Below are 21,330 nucleotides of genomic sequence, written 5' to 3'. Positions count from 1 at the left end.
GTTAATAAGCGCCGACGCTCGCTTCCGCGTCAAGAACTTCCTCAGGGGCCGCGGCAACTTCGCAAGACGCAGCAAGAGCAGACTCTTTCGTTTCTTCCCTTCGTTTATTTAGATATCTTCTTCTTCTCCTTTTTCTTCTTGTTCTCCTTCTAATTAATACGTGTTGATGTCTTTCTTCCCTGCGCGTCGCTCGCTTATCGCTTTCTAAAACCACCCTGACCATGGCCCCCAAGTTCAAGGACGGGGACACGGTCTTTGCTGTTCGTTTCACCTCTACCTATCCCCTCGGTAGATCTTCATTGCCTCAGTATTTAAGTCCTAACTAACCGGCTGCCGCAGTTTAACGGGAAGTGGATATCATGGTCACACACTGCCGTCGCCTACGCCGCGTTCTTGGGCGCCCTCATTGTCGGAGTCTGGCTTCACTACCACAAAATTGTCCAGAATGAACACTACGGATATCCGGATGAATGGTTCCCATCCGTCTCAGCTACCATAGGCGATCGATACCCGGAACGTTCGGTATTCCAAGTCTTCATCGCCATCACCTCCGGCCCTCGATTCGCACTCGTCTTTCTATGGTACATCCTCACAGCGAGACCGAACTCGGTATTGCCCAAGGTCGTGCTAGGAGTAGGCATCTTCAGGACGCTGACCTGCGGAGGATGGACGTATGTGACTTCAACGGACGACCATGGATGGCATGATATCTTCATGATTGCGTACCTAGTGGCTACATTACCCTGGACCCTCGGATGTCTCGCCTTGAGCCCTCCAAATCCTCGAGCTCTCAAGTACCGCAGGACGCTTGCCAGCTTGTTCTTTGCAACATTGGTCCCTCTGATTTATTTCTTTATCCAGCACAAGGTGCACAAGGTCCCTGGAGGTGAGTTCTATAACCGTATTAAAGAGATAACATCATACCATGTTGCTAACTCCTTTTAGCATACACAACTTACGCCTTTTTCGAATGGGCCCTGATTCTGTTCGATGTTGCTTTTGATGCTGTTACTGCTCTTGATTTTGAAGGTTTCGAGATCACAGTGAAAGACATTAAAGGGATTAGCAGAGGGTACGTCAGGCGGCTTCCAAAGTAGACTGTTTTAATTGTACTATATGCTATGTCCCACGCGCACGTTTACGGCTATTTGGATATATGTTCTTGTGTGTTTTCTAAGGTTATGAATGATTTTCTACAGAACGAGTAAATCCAACACTGCTATCGAAAAAGAGTATGATCAATCCTTTTTTTGCCCTTGCCTATCTTCTAGTTAAGACGCTAATATCTTAATAGACACGGTGTTCCATTGGGCCAACGCTTCTTCCTCCTCGAGGCCTTCGACGCTGCTGCTGATATCTACAATGGAGTAAGCAATTCTCTCCGAATTTTTCTTTCACACCATATCTAAAATTAATAATAGTTCGTTTTCTGGTCCACCTTAACCTCCCTTGGGGTTGTCGTCTGGTGTAAGTTGGTAATATCAACCCTTAGTCAACCTTAGTCTAACAACCTATCTAGACTTCCCCCTGTGGAACATGGGAATATCTGGCTACGAGGCCTTTGTTATGGTTAGCATCTCGCCTCTACTTCTAGCCATGCCAGGAATCCGCTCCTTTGCCGTCCGCAACGTCAAGGTTCTTCACCTATTATCTCTCTCCGGCCTACTTGCCTATCAGGTTCAATACCCGTCCTACCGACTTTTCTTAGTCGGTTTCTCCGTTGCAATGGGATGCTTGACGTGGGCTGCCATCTTCTACGGAGAACGAAGCCAGCCTGGCCGTCTTGAAACTAGAGTGACTGCATGGACCGTCGGACTTCTCGCTTCCAGTTTGATGAAATACGCCTGCCATACCAACAACCCGGCCTGGCCCATCGTTCATGAAACAAACGGTGGATGGAACAAGACTGCCCTCGTCCTAGCTTTGATCGCTATGCTTCGATCATCTCGCCGAAACTATGTGTCGGGAGACTATATGGCTTCTCCAAACGGCCGCAAGGGATCGTCGATTCTTTCTGCTCTCGGCTTTGGTGGACTTACCTTCGCCATGCACTCCCTTCTTTCGGACTCTAGCACCATGATTCTCTGGGTATGGGAAGGGTTCCCCATCCGCGGCCCTATTGCTGTGCCACATGGATCTCTTACTCTTCTAGCCATGGCTGTTGGAGTTTATTTGGGAGTAACTTACCCTCGTCTGGCAGGAAGCTGGACGGCCTTTGGCCTTGGATCAGTTGGTGCTGCTCTCTTGACCGGAAACAGCCACTGGGTCGGGTTCTACGGCGGCCTCATCCTTGCAGTCTATATCATGGCCGTTGCTCCGATCCTTATCAGTTCCGGTGTAAAACACTCCCCTGCAACTGTCTTTGGACTTGGCTTCTTCATCTACAATCTCATGGTCCTCTTCCATGTCTGGATTGTCGCTTACGCCTTCGTTCCGGGTGGGCCGCTCGTACGTGAACGTACCGACTGGGTTATGGCGTCGATGATGCTCCTGATAGGAGCCGGTGTATTTTCGTCTTCCGTCTCCCAAACCTCGCCTTCAGCCAAGTATAGAAAACCGGTCGTTAACGCCCGTAAGCAACGTACCTACTACTTCTATGTTCTCGGTGCTCTTCAGATCTTCTCATTTGCTGTTGGCTTCATGCGATTCCCTACCAACGACTATACCCCTTATCACAAAGACGAGAAGATCATGACTGCCGGTATCTGGACAGTGCATTTCTCCTTGGATAACGACATGTGGTCATCCGAGAGACGTATGCGTGATGCTATCAAGGATCTTGAGCTAGATGTCGTGGGCCTGCTCGAGTCTGACCTCCAGAGAATTATCATGGGCAACCGAGATACCACCCAATTCCTCGCTGAAGATCTCGGTATGTACGTTGACTACGGCCCTGGCCCCAACAAACATACATGGGGATGCGCTCTGCTCTCCAAGTTCCCTATCCTCAACTCCACCCATCATCTGCTCCCATCGCCCGTTGGTGAGCTTGCACCCGCTATTCACGCTACCCTCGACATGTACGGCGAACAAGTCGACGTCGTTGTCTTCCATTCCGGACAGGAAGAAGATCCCGAGGACCGAAGATTGCAGTCAGAATATCTATCGAAGCTCATGGGTTCATCGAACCGTCCCATGGTCCTGCTTAGCTATCTCGTCACCAAGCCGCTCGAAGGTAACTACAACACCTATGTCAGCGAACAAAGTGGAATGAAGGACATCGATCCTACCGACTGGGACCGTTGGTGTGAATATATCCTGTACAAGAACATCCGCAAGGTCGGATATGCTCGCGTCAGCAGAGGAACCATCACAGACACTGAGCTACAGGTAAGAAATAATTAACAACTTCCCCACTTAAGCACGATAAGAAGTCAAATTAACTAATCATGTCATAGGTTGGTAAGTTCGCTGTCGGCCAACCAGAAGGCAAGGGAGAACGCATCTCGGAAGACCAAGTGCCAGCCGGCATGAGATTCCCTGCGATGTTCCGAGGCGCGGGAGTTCGCGGCCACAGATATCATGTGTTCGATGAACCTCGATATTACAATTAGGATGCTGCTCTCTCATTCTCCATTTGTGCTATTATAATATTAAACCTTGCCTATCAAGCTTCTAAGGCTTGATCCTTGCTCCTACAACATTACATTATGCAGATACGTAATATGCTAATGCAGCCCCTTTTTCTCCTTTTACTCATCCGTCGGTCTCAGGGGTTGAGCCGTTCTCTTCCAATTGGGCCCGTTGACTGAAGGGTACTCAGTACATCTCCATGACAAGCCCATCAATTTAACATAGCTTACCATCCAGCGAGAGCAATTGCATCCCGTTATGATATTTGTCTCCCGTAGCTTTGTGAGAAACCTGGTTCTTGTGGCTACACCCATGCAAGAAACCCGGTCACGTGATTCAGACTTCGGGCAAAAAGTGCTACGTCATAGCAGCTTCTTGCCGGCGGAAAGCTCGAAGGTGGCCTTGGAAGAGCCAGCTTGGTAGGCAGAGAGCCAGCCAGATCCTGGGCTATAAGGACCCCTCTTTTGCCGGGAGGAGTATATAAAGGGTACGGGAAGCAGCCTGTGTCAGGGCGGTAGAGTCTTGAAAACGAATCCAATACAAGCCTTCAATTCAATATAAAGATCATTCACTTTCACATTTGATAGTAACCAACCATGGAGAGGCCGCCAAATGTCCCCAATGTCCCCAAGTCCCGTATGCCATTATGGCTCGGGTTGGCAGCCCTAGGTGCTGGTGGCTACTATCTGTACTCTGCTGGAGGTGACCCAAAGAAGGCCACCCGGAAGCTCGAGAGTAAGAAGGCCACGCCTTGTTGAATCACTGCCCACGAAGCTAGACTATCAATGCCGTCTCGGCCTTGAATGGCATATGCGAGTATCAAAAGCTAACAATTTTCATCTAAACAGGCGATGCCTCCCGAGCACTCCATGGCGGCAAACCAACGGGCAGCACAAGCGCTGAGAGGACTGCTGCACAGGCCGGTGCCAAGCTCGATGATGCTGTAAGTATAATCGCCTTTCACATTGGCGTCATCGGTATCGACGTCCGTCTAGTGACTACTTGATATTGACATGGATGCTAGTATGACAACGTACGAGACACAGCAAAGAAGTTCGACGAGGGAGCCGTCGAGCGGGCGAAGCAGGGCATGGATAAGATCGATAAGGCCACGCATGAGACTGCAAAGGGCCTCTCTAGCAAAATAGAGGCCTTCGACAAGTCCGTTGAAGAGAAGGCCGCCGAGGCCAAGAGTGGTCTCTCGTCGTGGCTGGGTGGTAGCAAGAAGTAGTCAAAATCATCAATCCCAAGACGATGGGACGAGAAACCATCTCACCGCTTGAATTGGGTTATTTGGCACACCATTGAGGTCGTCCTAGCCTTTATTATCATGATATCTTGTCTTATTATATCTAATTACTGTGCATAATACCTGATGATAATTGATAGCTTGAATATCCCCATGCAACGTCATGCTTGAATCACCATCGATTCTTCCACCAGTGACCCAGTAGAGCATAAGGCGATTGCAGAGCTCAAACAAAGCTCATGGCAGCTTTTTCATAGACAAGTCGCATATATGATTGGCTTGTCTTTATGAACGTTTATGTCGGTGTTGCCTGTACTAAACGCGGTATATTATGTAATCCAAATACCGACGCGCTTTTGTCGCGTTTCTAATTGATGTCGCGACTAAAAAGAGAAACAAGAAGAAATCAGCGTTTCTTTTCTTTTCATCCTCAATTCTTCACTGCACATTTATCAGCTTTATGGATAGGACTACTTATCACCAGGCATCCATAACTACGAAGTATACGAATACTCTTTACATAAATTACGACAAACGAGGCAATCGAGTTTGACGAGAGCAAGATGGCCGTGAAGACTCGCAAGGCGACGGCGACTCACTCTTCTACAGTTCGCCTGCCTGCGAAACAGCCCGGGATTGCAGCCTTCACGCGAGTAGGCAAAGCCGGGTCACTAACTGCTTCCGTGAAGGAGACCCTTTCTCGAAAACGAAAGGTTGAAGACACTGCTCAAGGAGACAGCGAGTCAGTGAAGCAGATCAGCCCTTCCAACGACAAGACACCTGCAAAGAGAAGCAAGATCGAACCAACACCAGAGAAGGATAAATCCTCAACACAGCTCCTTGTCAAAGGTTGTTCTGAGTCTTCAACTGAGCCGACTTGCACATCATCAAGTGCCACCGATTCCCCTGCCGAACGGCCGTCTGAGTTCCTTGACCTTGTTGATCTAAACTCTGCTTTTCTAAGCGCGCTTTCCCTTCATTTTGCCCACAATGGAGCCATGGCACCCGCAAATATTCGTGATCTTCTTAGCAGCACAGAGAGGATCTGGAATAAAAGAAAGGTGGCACTGCAGGACATCCAGAGAGTGCTACATATTCAGGGGCTTCACCAGCCTTCTTCACAGCCACAGAGTAGGTTCAGACTCACCAGTTACGGAACGAGCACATTTTTGGAAAGGAAAGAGGGCACAATTTCGAGTAAATCAAGCATTACTTCACCATTAAATGACAAGAGGCTCAAAGCGGAGTTTTTGTCAAACCTGGAAGCTTATTGTGTGGAAAAAGGGGATGATGATGAGAAGCCGAAGCGAGATCTGTTCCGGACCATTCCACTGGCACCAATCCACGCATCCAAAGGATCTGTTAAGCCTGCAGGCGGCCAGAAAACCATCCATGAGCTGTTTGGATCCCTCAAATCTAAGCCGACGCTGACCCGTGAACCCGTGATGAAGCAGCCAACACCACTAAAAGAGTCAGTTTCGACCAGCAACCGGCGAAACGGACTTCTGGAACGTATGAAGATAAAATCACTGCGCCAATCAAAGCTCCCTCCCCCGCCTTCGAAGGAAGCTATACTGAAGCAGACTGCCCTGGGCCGAATCTCTGAAGTTATCAATGTCCTTCTCTTACTGTCACCGCTGGCTTACAAGGTTGACAATACCACGAGTACCTCTACTACTCCGGCACTTCGAAAGTCATACACAATGGACCTGATCATCCAGAGGATTGAGGACTCCATGCGGACCCCTGCGTCGAGAGAAGAGATCGAGACCTGTATTGACATTCTCAGCCAGTCCAAGGTGGCCAAAGATTGGGTCACGATAGTCAAGACAAGCCAGGTGAAATCGGTCGTCCTCAGATCAGACCGACGGCCTTCACCTGCTGAAGTAACGAACGAGTCTATGAACCTAAAGTTTTAGCGTATTTCCCCCTGCTTACCGCAGGAGTTTGCATAGCATTGGCGTTGGACCTCTTCATTTTGGATATAAGTATTGAGCACTGGATACCATGTAGAATTAGCTAGCATATACTATCATGAACGAATGCACTTGTTTCTTTATGTGATCAGAGACATCCAATCTCCAGTAGTCAAGAAAGCGTAAACAATGAAGGTGAGTGCAAACAAGGCAAACAGGGCAGGTTAGACTTTCAAAGCTTTTTCTAAGTATCAAAATCATACAAAAAGTGAAGACAGCAAGACTCCATCAAGCAGCCGGTCAAGAGACAGCTAACGCCTTTATCAGACAGGTCAAAGGGCATTGATCCGATTTACGGGCTGCACGGTCGCTTCCAGAGCTCTAGGCTCCTTTTTTCAGCATGCTGAGAAGACTTCTTCCTCCACTCGTTGCTTTCACTGTCGCCTTGTTTTAAGCATCTCAACCACACGCGACGGCCCTTCCGAGCTCCCGACTGACGGAAATACAGCTCCCATCAGCTCTAGCAGCTTATTCGTACCCCGATTGTATAGGATAGACTGCTATTTGCTCTGCTTGTGTAGCCAGACGCCTCGAAATGTTCACCTTTACTCCCTTGCTTGGGGCGCAATCATCCGGCTCCAAGGCTTCTCAGTCCATCCTCGAACTCGACGGCGGTGTTAAGATATTAGTGGACGTCGGATGGGATGAGTCGTTTGATACGTCTGCTCTCAAGGAGCTAGAGAGGTTTGTCTGCCATATATCGCTGCGTTGGATGTAGTGTTGCTTGAAGTTCAAAAAGGCTGACATGGCTGGCACCTAGGCATATTCCTACCCTCTCCCTTATTTTATTAACCCATGCAACTCCATCTCACCTCGGGGCCTTTGTGCACTGTTGTCGGACATACCCTCTCTTCACACAGATACCTATTTATGCTACTATACCGGTTATAGCTTTCGGCAGGACCTACCTTCAAAATCTCTACGCCTCAGCCCCGTTGGCTGCGACTTTCTTACCGAGCACGTCCGTCACAGCCTCCGATCCCAGCTCTGGTCTGACGATACAATCCGCAACTACTGCTTCAGAGGGTCCATCAGGGTACGAGAACACCGGGTCAGGGCGCATACTTTTACCACCTCCCTCTAACGAAGATATTGCGCGTTATTTCTCCCTTATACATCCGCTAAAATACTCACAACCTCTTCAACCATTGCCATCACCGTTTTCTCCGCCCTTGAATGGCCTTACTATCACTGCATATAATGCCGGTCACACTGTGGGTGGAACAATATGGCACATCCAGCATGGTATGGAATCAATCGTCTACGCCGTTGACTGGAGCCAAGCAAGAGAAAATGTCATTGCCGGTGCAGCGTGGTTTGGAAGCTCCATCGGGAGCGGGACAGAGGTTATTGAACAGCTCCGAAAACCTACTGCGCTTATCTGTAGCGCAAGCGGAGGAGACAAATTCGCTCTTCCTGGTGGGAGGAAGAAGCGGGATGGGCTGCTTCTAGACATGATTAGGAGTAGTGTTGCAAAAGGAGGCACTGTCCTTTTGCCTACCGACAGCAGCGCGAGAGTTCTAGAAATTGCGTATGTTCTAGAACATGCCTGGCGAGAGGCAGCTGATTCTGGGGATCCAAACGACCCTCTTAAGAACGCGCCTTTATACCTAGCTGGTAAAAAGGCGCACGGCACTATGAGATTGGCGCGAAGTATGCTTGAATGGATGGATGAGAACATCGTTCGTGAGTTTGAGGGCAACGACGGTGTTGAAGTTACTGCTGGCAAAGCTGCTGGCGGAGCTGCCAACCAATCCTCCAAAGGTGCGCAAAGCCAGAAATCTGCCACAGGCCAGAAGAGCCTTGGCCCTTTCACCTTCAAACACTTGAATCTTGTGGAGCATAAAGCCAAGCTGGATGGCATTCTCGAGTCTAAAGGGCCAAAAGTCATCCTTTCGCCAGATACCTCTCTCGAATGGGGCCTTTCCAAGCACATCCTTAAACATATTGCAGAAGGAAGTGAGAATTTGATAATCATGACTGAGCCATTAAATTACCTTGGTGAGGAACAACGGGATACAAATACGGGCTATGAAAATATTCTAGGCTCTAAGATTTGGCGACTCTATGAGGAAAGAAAAGACGGTGTTGCTCTCGAAAAATCTACCAACGGAGAGATGCTTGAACAGGTTCATAGTGGAGGAAAGGAGTTTACTATCACGGACGTGCAGAGATCTTCTCTGGACTCTGACGAACTACTCATTTATCAGCAATATCTGGCAACTCAGAATCAGCTACAAAACACTGCTCAAGTAAGGGGTAATGCCAGCCTTAATAATGCAGCTGATGCCATGGACGATGCATCCAGCTCTTCCGAATCCGAAGATTCTGAATCTGAGCAACAGGGGAAAGTGCTTAACTTTTCTGTCTCCCTACCACACTCCAACAAACGCAAGATGGGGCTTAGTGATGCAGATCTGGGTGTGAATATTCTCCTACGCAAAAGAGGAGTGCATGATTACGACGTCCGTGGGAAGAAGGGCCGAGAAAGGATGTTTCCCTATGTGGCAACGAAGAAGAGAGGCGATCAATACGGGGAATTCATCCGACCTGAAGAATATCTAAGAGCAGAAGAGAGGGAGGAGGCTCAGCTTCAGGACCAACGTGCGCCATCATCCGGAAACGCCCCAACAACCCCTGGCCAGAAGCGTCGCTGGGACAAGACTGGCTCTGGTGCTACCAATGGTCCGAACAAGCGACGCCAGACATCGCAGCCTTCAGACAATATGTACATGCCCAACGACGGGCCATCTCCACCAAACGGCCTGGCTAGCAGCGACGTTGAGAATGCTGAGGCCTCGGAGGAAGATACCGAAAGCCAGTCTGTTATTGAGGGGCCATCAAAAGCCACCATCGTACACTCTTCCATCTCATTGAATGCACGACTGGCATTTGTGGATTTCGCCGGTTTGCATGATAAACGGAGCTTGGAGATGCTCATCCCCCTTATCCAGCCCCGCAATTTGATCTTGATAGGAGGCACAAAGGACGAGACTATGGCACTTGCCGCGGAATGCAGGAGCTTGCTGGCCGCGAATCGAGGAGCTGGTACTACGTCAACAACAAAGCTTGGTGTTGATGTATTTACTCCCTTGGTTGGGGACACGGTTGATGCCAGCGTTGATACGAACGCTTGGATAGTCAGACTAAGCCGCCCGTTGGTGCGACGTTTGAAATGGCAGACCGTCAGCAACCTAGGCGTCGTTGCTCTCATGGGAAACCTGCAGTCTTCGCAAGCCATATTGTTACAAGAGGAAATTTTAGAGCAGGCCAAGAGCAAGGGCAAAGGGGAGGCATGGAAGGCAACTGGCCCTGTGGAGAGTCAGGCCAACCAGTCTCTTATCAAAAATGAGAAGATCCCAGTCCTTGATATCCTACCTGCGAGCCTTGTTGCCGCAACGAGGTCTGTCACAAAGCCGTTGCATGTTGGCGACCTCCGCCTCTCTGATCTTCGCAAGCTTATGCAGTCTTCTGGTCATTCGGCAGAGTTCAGAGGTGAAGGAACCCTTCTTGTCGATGGTTTTGTTGCTGTGAGAAAGGCCGGTGCAGGTAAGATAGAGGTTGAAGGCGCCGCTCGGCCATCACCGAACTATGCAACGACTTTGAAACAGAACACCGGAACATTCCTTGCCGTAAAACAGAAGATATATGAGAGCCTCGCTGTTGTCTCTGGACATAGCGGATGAATCTCCTTCACCCCAAACAACCAAGTAGCTTTGAATTACCTTTGGGCCAACAAACAGTGACCGGCTATACCCGTGAAGCCAGGAAGCCATGTTCCTCCAGAGTATGGTTCCTTTGGCTTCGGTTACTCTGATCGCAAGTGACTATGGCGCATACCCATTCCTTTAACTACATGGCCTTCACTACCATGAAAGTCAAGTTTCTCCCCAGTCATCATTCCATTTTACCTCCGGCATTCCCCTCCTACTTTGGTGGAGTTTGTCACACACACACACAGTGGGATAGCTTTGTGGTGACATGTTTGATTTGCGCTGTTGTCTCATGATTTATTCACAGGCAATCTCCATGGTTACTGTAAGATATAGGTGAAGTTGATGGTCGATAGAATGTACAAAAAGGGAGCTATAAATCCGGATATCGATTCTCTAGCCCCCTGAGATGTTTCTTTTTTGTTCTTCTTTCCTTGCACATATTCCCTTTTCTATGCAAAAGTCGGCTTCCTGGTTGTATAAACCGCACTTTTCAAAGCTACCGTTTCCCCTTCTCCGGGCTCAACTGGACACCCCTGCAAACGCCACCGGGCGCTTCTCGAAACACAAACATCTGTCTTCCTTTACGCACCATGGCGGAAATGAGATACATCAGCCCTGATGGTGGCCCGCCTCTTGGAGGAATATCTCCCCAGGATTTGGCCTTCCTCCAACCCTTCCATATACCTCCCTTCGTGGGATACCCTTTCACCGCACAGAACCCTCCCCCAGGTCCGCCACCAGCCCCAGCCTCAGTCCCTACACCACCGGTTAGTACTTCTTCAATGTTACCTAAATAGGAGCTAAGAGGACAGGTTTTCCTGCACCAAACCTTTACGACCAACGTTCCACCGCCAGCAGCTGCCCCCATGGCGCCAGCTCCAGCTCCAGCCCAGGCTCCCAACACAAGTCCGCCCGCTGCTCAGACCCCATCTCCGGCAAGACCACCTGCTGCAATTCCAGGCCTAGCCCGTCGCCTACCTAGTGGTGCATATCCTCCTGATAGCGAACGGGCTATGGTCCTTCCAACTGGCCAGGGGTATATTTTCCCAAAGAAACATACGACACTGCATATTATTGAGACATCCACTGCACCTTGGGATAATCCTGGCGGCATTTTTCAGTGGCGCTCATATCGCGTACCTTCTTCGATGGCCGTCTCAGAACTCGTAGATCAACTTTGCCCGACAAAGACTCCAGACGGCCGCGATGTCACAAGCCGCGGGATTGTGGAGTGTCTTGAAATCGGCGATGGCACATGGCTTAAAGGTTCTGAATTCTGGGTCGGAGGTCGTCGTGGCGGCGATGACAACATGAAACGTCGTGTCACTCAGAGCCTTACGGCCGTCGGTTGGACCGAGTTACGAGGGACTGTCGCCCAGCCAGTCTGGATAACCATGAATGTTGCTGTTTGATCCAGCGGTTATATCAGGATTTTTCTGATGACTTGGTAGTTTGTCCACCCCTGGAATATGAAATCAGGCGCTATGATATGAAAAATAACTATGCTTTGTTGTTAAGAGAATGATGGTCATGTTATTTACCATTACTGCCTGTAATCTCTAGCTGGGCTCTACATTTGCTTTCATTTTTGGATATCGTATGTCTTTTTATCACAAGCTGTTTCAACATGCATATTACTACTAGATGTTTCTGGTGCCTGGAGAGGTGTGTAGCCTGTTATATTTTACTCCTTCTAGCTTTTGTAGAAGTGAAATACCACTATTGGTCGTTATTGAGACTATTCCACTACCCTATAAAAGTCATAGTAGCTATTCCTGGTCTGCCACCCCTATCTATATTCATCACTCGAACCCATGGAGTACTACTTTATACCTTCACTAAGCAGTTCAGGGCTGTAGGAAATGTATGGCCTTCTTCATACAACGATCTCGCCCGGGTGGTCTAGTTGGCTATGATTCTCGCTTAGGGCCTTAACCCTAAGTACTTATATGCGAGAGGTCCCGCGTTCGAATCGCGGCTCGGGCCCACGTTTCATTTTTTCTTCTTTTATTACTTTTTTCATTATTTGTTTCTCTCCTTTATTTTTTACCACTTGCCTTCCTCCTCCTATATCGCTGCTACATACGGAGTAGTAGGGGATCATTTTCCAATGTAAACTTCTTCCTTGCGGCTTCTCTTCCAAAAGTTTTACATCACGTGATATATACTTACGCCAAGCATCGCAGCTTCTTCGTCAACTTTCAACGCTTCGAGCTCTTGAGCTTTCAAGCTCACCAACTGGAGACCGAGACCCGATGGGCACATTTTCTGGCAGGATAAGGCCCCTATGGGCGAAGTCAGTGGGGAAGCGCACGACGTTCATACCCCGAAGATACCTCTCGACCACACTGGCACGATTTAATGACCAACAAGCTAGCCCTATCACTCTACGATGCGCGCAGATATTTGAACTGTCAAAGTTGACTACGGGACCAAGCTCCCTCGATAACAAGGAACTACGTGTGCAGGGCCATGTTAGGTTTCTCAGGAAGCAAAAACGCTTTACCTTTGCGCATATCTCGGACGGTTCGTCCCTCCAACCAATCCAGGCAGTCCTGACCCCAGAACAAGCAACCAAGTACGTTCCGAGCCTCAAAAATACAACATATTCCTGTTAGGGCGATTTGCTAGGGTTTGGGATGAATCAATGATAGTGGAGTGTAGTTGACGTTGGGTAGCTTAACTCAGGGTGCTGCCGTTGAGATTACAGGGATATGGCAACCAAGTCCCCCTGGTAAACAGCAATCCCATGAGCTTCAGGCAACAAAAGTTGATATTGTGGGCGAGGCAGATCCTACAGTCAGTTCATACTTACTTTCCCCTGTGTATTCTGTGTATTCTCTTTTGATTACGGGTTATATGTCATTTGGCTTACCTACTTCATTATCAACCTAGACATACCCGATCCAGAAGAAATTCCACACGCCAGATTTCCTACGCCAGCTACCACATTTGCGCCTGCGCACCCCATTTAATGCCCTTCTTTCTCGACTGAGGTCGGAGTTCATATACCAAGTGACAGAAGAATTTCGCTCCCACTATCACCTCAATTTCGTTCAAGTCCAGCCACCATTAATCACCTCCTCGGACTGTGAAGGAGCAGGCGAGGTGTTTACTATAAATCCTCGAGATGTTGTGACTGAGGAAGGGAAAGTGACTGAGTTTTTCAGGTCACCTAAATATCTTACAGTTTCATCACAACTACATCTTGAAGCTTATGCAGCAGAGTTGGGTAACGTCTGGACCCTCTCCCCCACCTTCAGAGCAGAGAAGAGTGATACACCCCGCCACCTAAGTGAATTCTACATGCTTGAAGTGGAAATGAGTTATATAGATTCCCTTGAGCCACTCACTGCCTTCGTGGAAACGCTCCTACGCAATATCACCCAGAGAGTTTATAAATCTCCGGTGGCGCAAGAGCTCTTTAGTCTCAAAGAGACCGATGACTTGACGAAGGATACCAGCAATGTGGATCTGGAAAAGAGATGGATGGCTTTAATTGAGGGCCCCAGTTGGCCGCGCATAACCTTCTCACATGCGATCAAACGTCTTCACGAGGCCGTCAGTACGGGTCAAGCCAAATTTGACTTCCCTCCATCCTGGTCAGGAGGTCTGCAGCTCGAGCATGAAAAGTTCCTTGTTGATACAATTGGCAAAGGCTTGCCTGTTTTTGTTACAGACTACCCCAAACCTGTCAAGCCATTCTATATGTCGCCTTCTAGCGGCTCGCCTAATGAAAATGGGGAGACAGTTGCGTGCTTTGACCTCCTCCTCCCGGAGATATGTGAAGTCGTTGGCGGGTCGCTCCGTGAACATAGACTTTCACCGCTCATCCAGAATATGCGCGAGCACGGCTTGCTGAGACTGAAAGACTCAACGCCTCAACCCTCTTCTCCCGTTGATGCCAAGGCGCCCTACCCTCATCTTCTCGCTAATGAGGAGTTAGGCTCGATTCAGTGGTACGCAGACCTACGAAGGTGGGGGACTGTACCACATGGCGGATTTGGACTTGGCTTCGATCGCTTTGTCGGGTATTTGGCTGGAGTATCCAGTCTCAGGGACCTTGTCCCTTTCCCCAGGCATTTTGGAAGGGCGGATTGCTAAACGACTGCGTTGTCTTGGTAGTCTCCACCGGCATAGTTGTACGATATATATAGAAGATAGGATGGGCTGTACGAAATAGATTCAACGATTGTTTTTTTTGGTTGACCCGCAATATCCATCAGCTTCCTTTTCCATGGTGAATGAACACCGCAAAGCCTGCAAAACGTGTCATTCATTATCTCCATCCTGTCTTGCTGTGGTAAGCAAGGTAAGTCAAAGCATTGGCCTTTCAGCTTTTTACTTGCCATTGCGCTATTTATATATTATATTTGACAGATCCTGTTTTAAGGCGTAAGCAGGTTGGATAGATATCCATGTTGTATGCCTTGGCAGGTGGCAGCGTTCAATCTGGGCTGCGAAACGAAAGGTGAACAAGCAAATGGCCCGTCCACGATCCTAAAACCCGAGATACGTTATATCTCTCACCTGCACCTCCGACTGCTTTTGCTTTCGAAATGGAACATACAAGAAAACGACAAGATCTTGGAACCCTTGGCGCTTATGAGATAGGATGAAGTGAAACCGGGGGTTGGTAGGATCGTTTAGCCCTTATCTGCCTCAGTGGTTGTTGGCCGACTATACTCCGTATTAGCTCGATCAATCATTAACGACAACAGATAGTGTCTTCATCCTCCTTTGCCATCCAAGGCTAATTGATTAATCAACGAATTGACCACCTCCACGCCGCGACTGTGTTCCTGGTCTAAACACACAAGGCCCAGTCTCACATATTCCTTTAAATAGGAAGGAAGGGTAACTAACCCGTCTGCTCTCTTTTTCTTAGCCATTCCAAGAATAATCCTGGGCGAGCTTGGGTTTGACGTCGAAAGATGGTAGATAAATGAACGACAAGCCTAACGCTCCCTTCCTTCTCCATCCTCACCCTTAGCAGCTGCCAACCTTCTCCATCCTTCACAGCTCGAACCAAAAAAAACGACCCATCACCATGGCAAGGGTGACGGGCTAAGAAAGAGGAAGTTACCCCGCATAGAGCTCAGAAACAGTTTAAGAATCAGGAATCGCCTCGTATCCGATCTCTTACCACTGCATTGCGAGGCAGGGATACTGGTTCAATGGTATGGAGCGACTCACCATCGTGGCTAGTCAAGGGAGAAGAAAGGAAGGCAAACTACTCCGTACTTCGTACGGCATCTCCGTGAGTGAGGTTTCTATATTTATTATTAGAATCTCTTCACGTTCAAGTCATGCGATCAATTAGGTATACAACCCATCCTGCAACAATAATTAAATCCAGAAGTTAGCCGTTGTCAGTTGCATGGGTATTTTCAAGGCTGCCACCGCAAGAAAAGAAATGATTTTTTACTGAACAGAATGCGTATGATTATGCGAGATTGTCACCGACGGGCATGCTTCTTGTAATGCGATGTATAAGGTTCAAAGTGGAATATTTCTCGTCCTCTTTTTTCGCATAGCAGTGGGATAACAATCAAGCTCAGCGGGTGTGCGGTCAACCATTCCAGCGGTGCCTTGACGAAGTGGCAGCCTGGTCAGCAAACAACAAAAATTGGCTCAACCAACGACAGGATCCAGGGCTGACAGCAGGGTGCCATCTCACGGCCCGCCCTTTTTAGCTTCCGTCAGCCTAGATGGATATTCGTCCAGACGATGGTAATCACGGACGGAGTACACTTCTCCCTCGTGTTAATTTGTTAGGAGACTAGAGTACGCAGAGAGAAAGGAATTAATTATATTGCATCGCAGCAATTAACAGTCAATAATAACCTGTATTCTGGACGCCTGGCCCTATTCGCGGCTCTTTATTCCGCTAATTAGCGAAAACGACGCCACCCTGCACGGAACGATTGTAAAAAAAAAAGGGAGAGGCGTTTGTCGTGATGGCATTTCTGGAAGGTCACATTAGTTCAAACGGGCTCTTGGCTCAGCTTTTGAGACCCGACCAGGCGGCGTGGTTTTCTGCGAGGTCAGGGAATGTTTGCGCTATCCCACACGAGCGTCGGGATTTGGGTAGATACCGAGAATCGTACTCCTCGATGTTGGTATGATTCATCCGTCCAGGCAGGCATCGTCCATTGTCTGTGAGTAGTCAACAAGGTGGCGTATTCGAGAACATGCCTGAGCCCTGTCTGCCTATGCTCTGGTGCGGTGGGCTGCCAGACTCTGGCTCAGTCGATCTCAACGAATCCCGACGTCGATCCGTTCAGCATCAAATTCAATCCTTGAGCATTTTCAATCGGGCGGACACAAAGGAAGGAGCACTTTTCGTCGTGCTACTCTCCCCTTCTTGATGCTGTACTCTGTGTTATCGTCTAATTCGATACTGTGGCTTTCAACGGACAAGGGATGTGGGGGCTGGTTGAAGCGCGTCTTCCTGCCTCTGTGAGGCATATTATTACTCGATAAAAATGTCCGAATACGAGGGTAAAAAACAAGCCATTGTCATGGTTCCTTTTCGTGGACTGGATATTCTTTTAAGCCTTTTCGGCGACGTCCATAGACGGAGTACGGAGTACCCGTGTTCCGGGTTACCTGTACACCGGAAAAGTCATTCCATCCATTTATTAATTTGCTTCTTTACGTATGGTATCCATTATATTTCTGTTGGGAAGGATACGGACGTGTGTATATATTATATATTGGTGAAGCGGTAGCGGATGCGCAAGCCTTTATGTAACTTGCTTACTTGGCCGTTAACCTTGCGATTACAATAACTGAAATCCAAACGTAAAGGATACCAAGCACATATTTGAACCCCGTGTCGTGTCATGCGGATACAACATTGCTTTCTTATGCTCGTCTCTTATATATACTGTGTTTGTACTTGCAAAAATCACACGTTTTTAAAGTTGTTCGTGCCAAGGTGGATGTACAAGAGAAAAAGGAAAGCTTGCTTGGGTGATCGGAGAAAACATCCGGTATACATCAACAGCTTCTTCCAACTTCGAATTTAAGCACAAGGCAGGGAAAGCAAGGTGTGTTGCGCTAGACAAGCCTACGGGAAGTGCGTTGCCAGGATACGGGCAACACGCATATGTATCGCTTTGACCCGAACCCCCTCTACTCTGCGCCTGACAGGCTTCCATGTTCGCTCTCCAACTCCTGGCGCTGCTCTTTCGTTGGTGTCCTTTTTATATATTGAAGTGTATATTTACTTTTTCTTGGCTTATGGTGGAGCCCCGCTCGAAATTATGCATAACTAAAACCCTAAGAATAACCTTAACTGGGCCATCTTTCTCCACATCCCTGCCAATAAAAACGCCAAGTAAAATAACCGCTAGTAATTTGGCGCATGTGCCTCTTCCTTTTTACCTTTCTTGCTTGCTTTGCTTGGTTATTAACGATTATTATCAATTGATTCTAACATTAATATTTCTGTCACGCTTGAACGTTGTTGTCCATGTTCCTTTTCCGCACTTATACGCTTCTTACAGCCGAGATGACGTTTGTTTATATTTGGGCGTTTGGCGCTCAGCGGAACGTTAGGAGTTGCTGACCTGTGGGTAAGTCATACTAGTCTGGCCGAGTTTGATGGATTCTTTTAACAATGGCTCCAATTGCGACAACCCTTCGTCATCCACCAAGCGTGTGGACATACCCGTTTTATGCTCCTCTCAGTTCACCCCTGCATGATACCTGTATAGAGGCACAGAGTTACCCCGATGCTGCTGGCGTCCCAACGTAACCCAAGTTGCTTCCTTCATCCCCTCATACTATTGAACTTAACTCCTTTCATTTCACACATGGAAATTGACTAGGGTATGAGCGCATTTATATAGCAGGGTCTCGAATAAATGAGCGCTGGAAATGCCAGCCACCCATCCAAGCTATTGTCCTACGGAGTTCGATCGCCTTATTATTGTTGGACGCATCGGGTATCTGGATGGAAGGATGCGGATAACTTCTCTTTTTAATTCCCACTGCTGATCATGGTTCGTCGCACACATCACTCACCATCAAACAGATATTAGTTTACATTCGGACATTAAGCCTTTATCCCTGAGCCTTCCCCGGGCACTTCGCCGAAAAACCAACCACAAAGGTTGTTGGAGGCGACCGTATCTCGCCGACGACGGCGATTAACTCCTTAATTCCGCACTGCTTTGATGGTGATGCTGGATATCTCATGTCCACGAGGACCCAAACGGAAACACTTCCCCGACGGTGAACAAGCGTGCAGCCCGAATCAGAAATGGGGAGTGGGTTTGTTATTCCAGTCAAGACTTTGGCTACATTAAGCTTGTTATAACTAACCACAGGGGATACTGCTGCTAGACCTCGGCTTGCAGCTATTAAATCTGAGGAGCAAACTGAGCACGAAATCCAACACCACATCAGCTCCTGAGTCTCGAAAATAAAAGCAGCGTTTGTGTCTCGGGGTTTGGCCAGCCACTTGTCTGCCAGCAAGCCGGTTTCCAGACTTCGGAATACAGCTTACTAGTTGGATCCTAAATAGTTTGGGCTGCAATGGTGTGGTGCGAACGAGCTATTTCTTCCAAAGCCCCTTAAGCCCCTTCTCCGCGCTCTTCTTCCCTCGGGCGCGATATAAAGCGTGGCAGCGCCTCGGCTAGCACTGTTCTTCTCGCTTGCTTGTCCAGCTAATATTCCTAAAAAAAAATAAGAATCGAGTTGTCTTCTTGTGTCAGAAATAACTGCACCACGAATCAGCTAGTTATCCGTAACGCCACAATATCTCCACAGGGGAGAAAACAACTGTGATATATCCTCTTGGCGAGCTTGGCTTTTTGGACATCACGGTTGCTCTTCTGGGCAAGAGCGGAATTAAGTAAATAACATGAGCGTACGACGATGTACATGTATTTATGGAGGATGTAAAACGGGGTTCTTGTTCATGTGGCTGGTTAGACCACGCTGTTCCCGTATCTTCTTTTCTCCTCTCGTTTCTTTTTTTTTTCCACATTCGCAGCACGGCTATAGGACAGTTATGAATCATTTGAATAAAAATAAGCCGGACGCTGACTCACTGAACCTATCTACAGTTCTTCTGCGTACAGAGTACTAATGTAGAAACTCGAGTGCGAAATAAGAAAAAAATTTTCGGGGTTGGCGTATATGCAGTTAAGCAATTTCTCATGCTGGCATTCACATTCACAGTCCAGTAAAGAATAAAACAAAAGCGAAGATCACTCTTCGTTGCCAGTCATATTCCCCCGATAGGTAATAAAGAATATCCAACATCCGAATCGGATGAAATATATCTTGCTCCTTCTGGCGTAGAGCGGAGCTAACCCCACAAAAGTGAAGAGCAGATAAAATTTAACCTTCCTAAGCATAATTAAGGTTCCGCCAATAGACCCATGAATTCGCTTAGAAACTTGGCAGCTTATAAAGTAATATTGTGGTATTCGTACGTACGGCACTAACGCCAAGGCTAGTTGCTAAACAGCCCAACTTGCCCAGAATTTCGCGGCCCATAGACGGAGTTCCTTTCGCCGTCTCTCTTCCTTCCCCCCTCATCCTCTGTCAAGGGGGTGATGTTTCTTTTTTGCAAAACATGATAGTCGCAACAGACGGCGGAGAATAACATCGTGGCTCATGCATTGATCCGCATGTCAAGGAGACTTAAGGGTACAAAAGCGGCACAACACAGAATACCGTCACGCCTCAGAGCGGAAAAGCAAGCACTAAGAGACTTGGCTGTGGTCCGTGGACATGCTTAGTATTCTTAAATTCTTTAATTTGTCCTTGGAGAGTTCGTGCTGGGAGCAAGAGACGGAGACGAGAGGGCAGGCCCATGGGCCTTTCTGGGCCCATGGTCGTACTTTCCCAACCAACAGCAGCCCAGCCAAGGTATCATGCTGGCGATCTTGCTCTCGATATTCCGATTTTACCGCTTCCTCTCGAACACGACCCACGCCAGCAGGCCAAAAATATGATGACGTTTGGGCCGAGCCATCCGGCAAACGATCACAGGCAAACCCACCGTTCCACGCTGAGACAGCAGTACGGAGTACTTTTTCCCACAACATGAGCGACCGACACACGTACAGAGCGTCCACCCTGGCCCATCTGGCCGACTAAACCCCCTTTCCTCCGTCCCCCGCCTTTCGCTTATCATATCACATATTTCCTTTCTTTGCGATGGGCAGCAACAGGGAGAAGGGAAAAAAATAAAATAAAAAACGCAAATGATAACAAGGATGACAGTGTAACTCCATTAGTAATAAGCTCAATGCCAAGTCCACTTTAGGTTTTTAAAGTTTTTGCCTTTTTGCTTCTTTGCGGTACAAAAAGGGTTAAAGTTTGCGGCAAGGGGAGTATTAAAGTTGCCTCTTGGGAGCGCTGAGTAACTATAGAAAGTAAGCATAACGTAGGCAACAGTTTGTGATAAGACGATGATGTTACCGCTGAGGCGCAGTATGTGTGAGAGGAGGCGTGCGAGGGAGCTGAGTCATGGATCGACCGAGCAATCAAGCAATCGCTCACTCGCTTCCCTGATTCCTCATCAGGCGCGCCTTTGGAGCTTAAGCTTATTAACCCAACACATTCCTGTCCCCATCTAGCAGAGTTAGTTATCAGCCATTCCGCTTAGCCGCATGACAAGAACGAGGGAGGGGGTTGCGCGAAGGGACGCCACAAACTTTCGGCCAAGCTTTACTTTCGTTTGTTTTATCAAAAAGCACAACGTGGCTTTTGCATCCTTTCCTTTCGGGACGAAGCAAGGAGAGGCGGCCTGGCCTCGCCAATTAACAGTTTTGGCTACCGACCAATGCTT

The 21,330-nt window shown here is 48.3% G+C and overlaps 7 protein-coding genes and 1 non-coding gene across 8 annotated transcripts; 7 read left to right on the top strand and 1 right to left on the bottom strand.

Annotated features, from left to right (window-relative positions):
• Positions 1-221: 221 nt before the first annotated feature.
• On the top strand, positions 222-3,554 carry MGYG_00594 (calcofluor white hypersensitive protein; the record flags this gene model as incomplete). The annotated part of the gene is made up of 8 exons (XM_003176457.1): positions 222-260; positions 340-886; positions 946-1,072; positions 1,200-1,232; positions 1,295-1,367; positions 1,422-1,467; positions 1,520-3,330; positions 3,399-3,554. The coding sequence occupies 8 exons, from the start codon at positions 222-224 to the stop codon at positions 3,552-3,554; spliced, it is 2,832 nt and encodes a 943-aa protein (XP_003176505.1).
• A 615-nt stretch (positions 3,555-4,169) lies between these two features.
• On the top strand, positions 4,170-4,804 carry MGYG_00593 (hypothetical protein; the record flags this gene model as incomplete). The annotated part of the gene is made up of 3 exons (XM_003176456.1): positions 4,170-4,308; positions 4,422-4,516; positions 4,598-4,804. 3 exons carry the CDS (start codon positions 4,170-4,172, stop codon positions 4,802-4,804), a joined length of 441 nt encoding a protein of 146 aa, XP_003176504.1.
• Positions 4,805-5,385: 581 nt separating this feature from the next.
• MGYG_00592 (hypothetical protein) lies at positions 5,386-6,741 on the top strand (the record flags this gene model as incomplete). Its single annotated transcript, XM_003176455.1, has 1 exon — positions 5,386-6,741. The coding sequence occupies one exon, from the start codon at positions 5,386-5,388 to the stop codon at positions 6,739-6,741; it is 1,356 nt and encodes a 451-aa protein (XP_003176503.1).
• Positions 6,742-7,333: 592 nt separating this feature from the next.
• On the top strand, positions 7,334-10,484 carry MGYG_00591 (cleavage and polyadenylation specificity factor subunit 2; the record flags this gene model as incomplete). The annotated part of the gene is made up of 2 exons (XM_003176454.1): positions 7,334-7,482; positions 7,559-10,484. The coding sequence occupies 2 exons, from the start codon at positions 7,334-7,336 to the stop codon at positions 10,482-10,484; spliced, it is 3,075 nt and encodes a 1,024-aa protein (XP_003176502.1).
• Positions 10,485-11,104: 620 nt separating this feature from the next.
• MGYG_00590 (hypothetical protein) lies at positions 11,105-11,926 on the top strand (the record flags this gene model as incomplete). Its single annotated transcript, XM_003176453.1, has 2 exons — positions 11,105-11,281; positions 11,312-11,926. The coding sequence occupies 2 exons, from the start codon at positions 11,105-11,107 to the stop codon at positions 11,924-11,926; spliced, it is 792 nt and encodes a 263-aa protein (XP_003176501.1).
• A 479-nt stretch (positions 11,927-12,405) lies between these two features.
• Positions 12,406-12,500, top strand: MGYG_10507. The gene has a single exon. It is a non-coding gene; the product is annotated as a tRNA-Pro (tRNA).
• Positions 12,501-12,769: 269 nt separating this feature from the next.
• MGYG_00589 (asparaginyl-tRNA synthetase) lies at positions 12,770-14,618 on the top strand (the record flags this gene model as incomplete). The annotated part of the gene is made up of 3 exons (XM_003176452.1): positions 12,770-13,092; positions 13,193-13,313; positions 13,410-14,618. The coding sequence occupies 3 exons, from the start codon at positions 12,770-12,772 to the stop codon at positions 14,616-14,618; spliced, it is 1,653 nt and encodes a 550-aa protein (XP_003176500.1).
• Positions 14,619-20,239: 5,621 nt separating this feature from the next.
• MGYG_00588 (hypothetical protein) lies at positions 20,240-20,584 on the bottom strand (the record flags this gene model as incomplete). Its single annotated transcript, XM_003176451.1, has 1 exon — positions 20,240-20,584. One exon carries the CDS (start codon positions 20,582-20,584, stop codon positions 20,240-20,242), a length of 345 nt encoding a protein of 114 aa, XP_003176499.1.
• Between the last annotated feature and the right edge of the window lie 746 nt (positions 20,585-21,330).

This window comes from Nannizzia gypsea, genomic scaffold (assembly GCF_000150975.2).
Source record: "Nannizzia gypsea CBS 118893 supercont1.1 genomic scaffold, whole genome shotgun sequence".
NCBI lineage: Eukaryota > Fungi > Ascomycota > Eurotiomycetes > Onygenales > Arthrodermataceae > Nannizzia > Nannizzia gypsea.
This window is presented reverse-complemented; position numbering and strand designations above follow the sequence as displayed.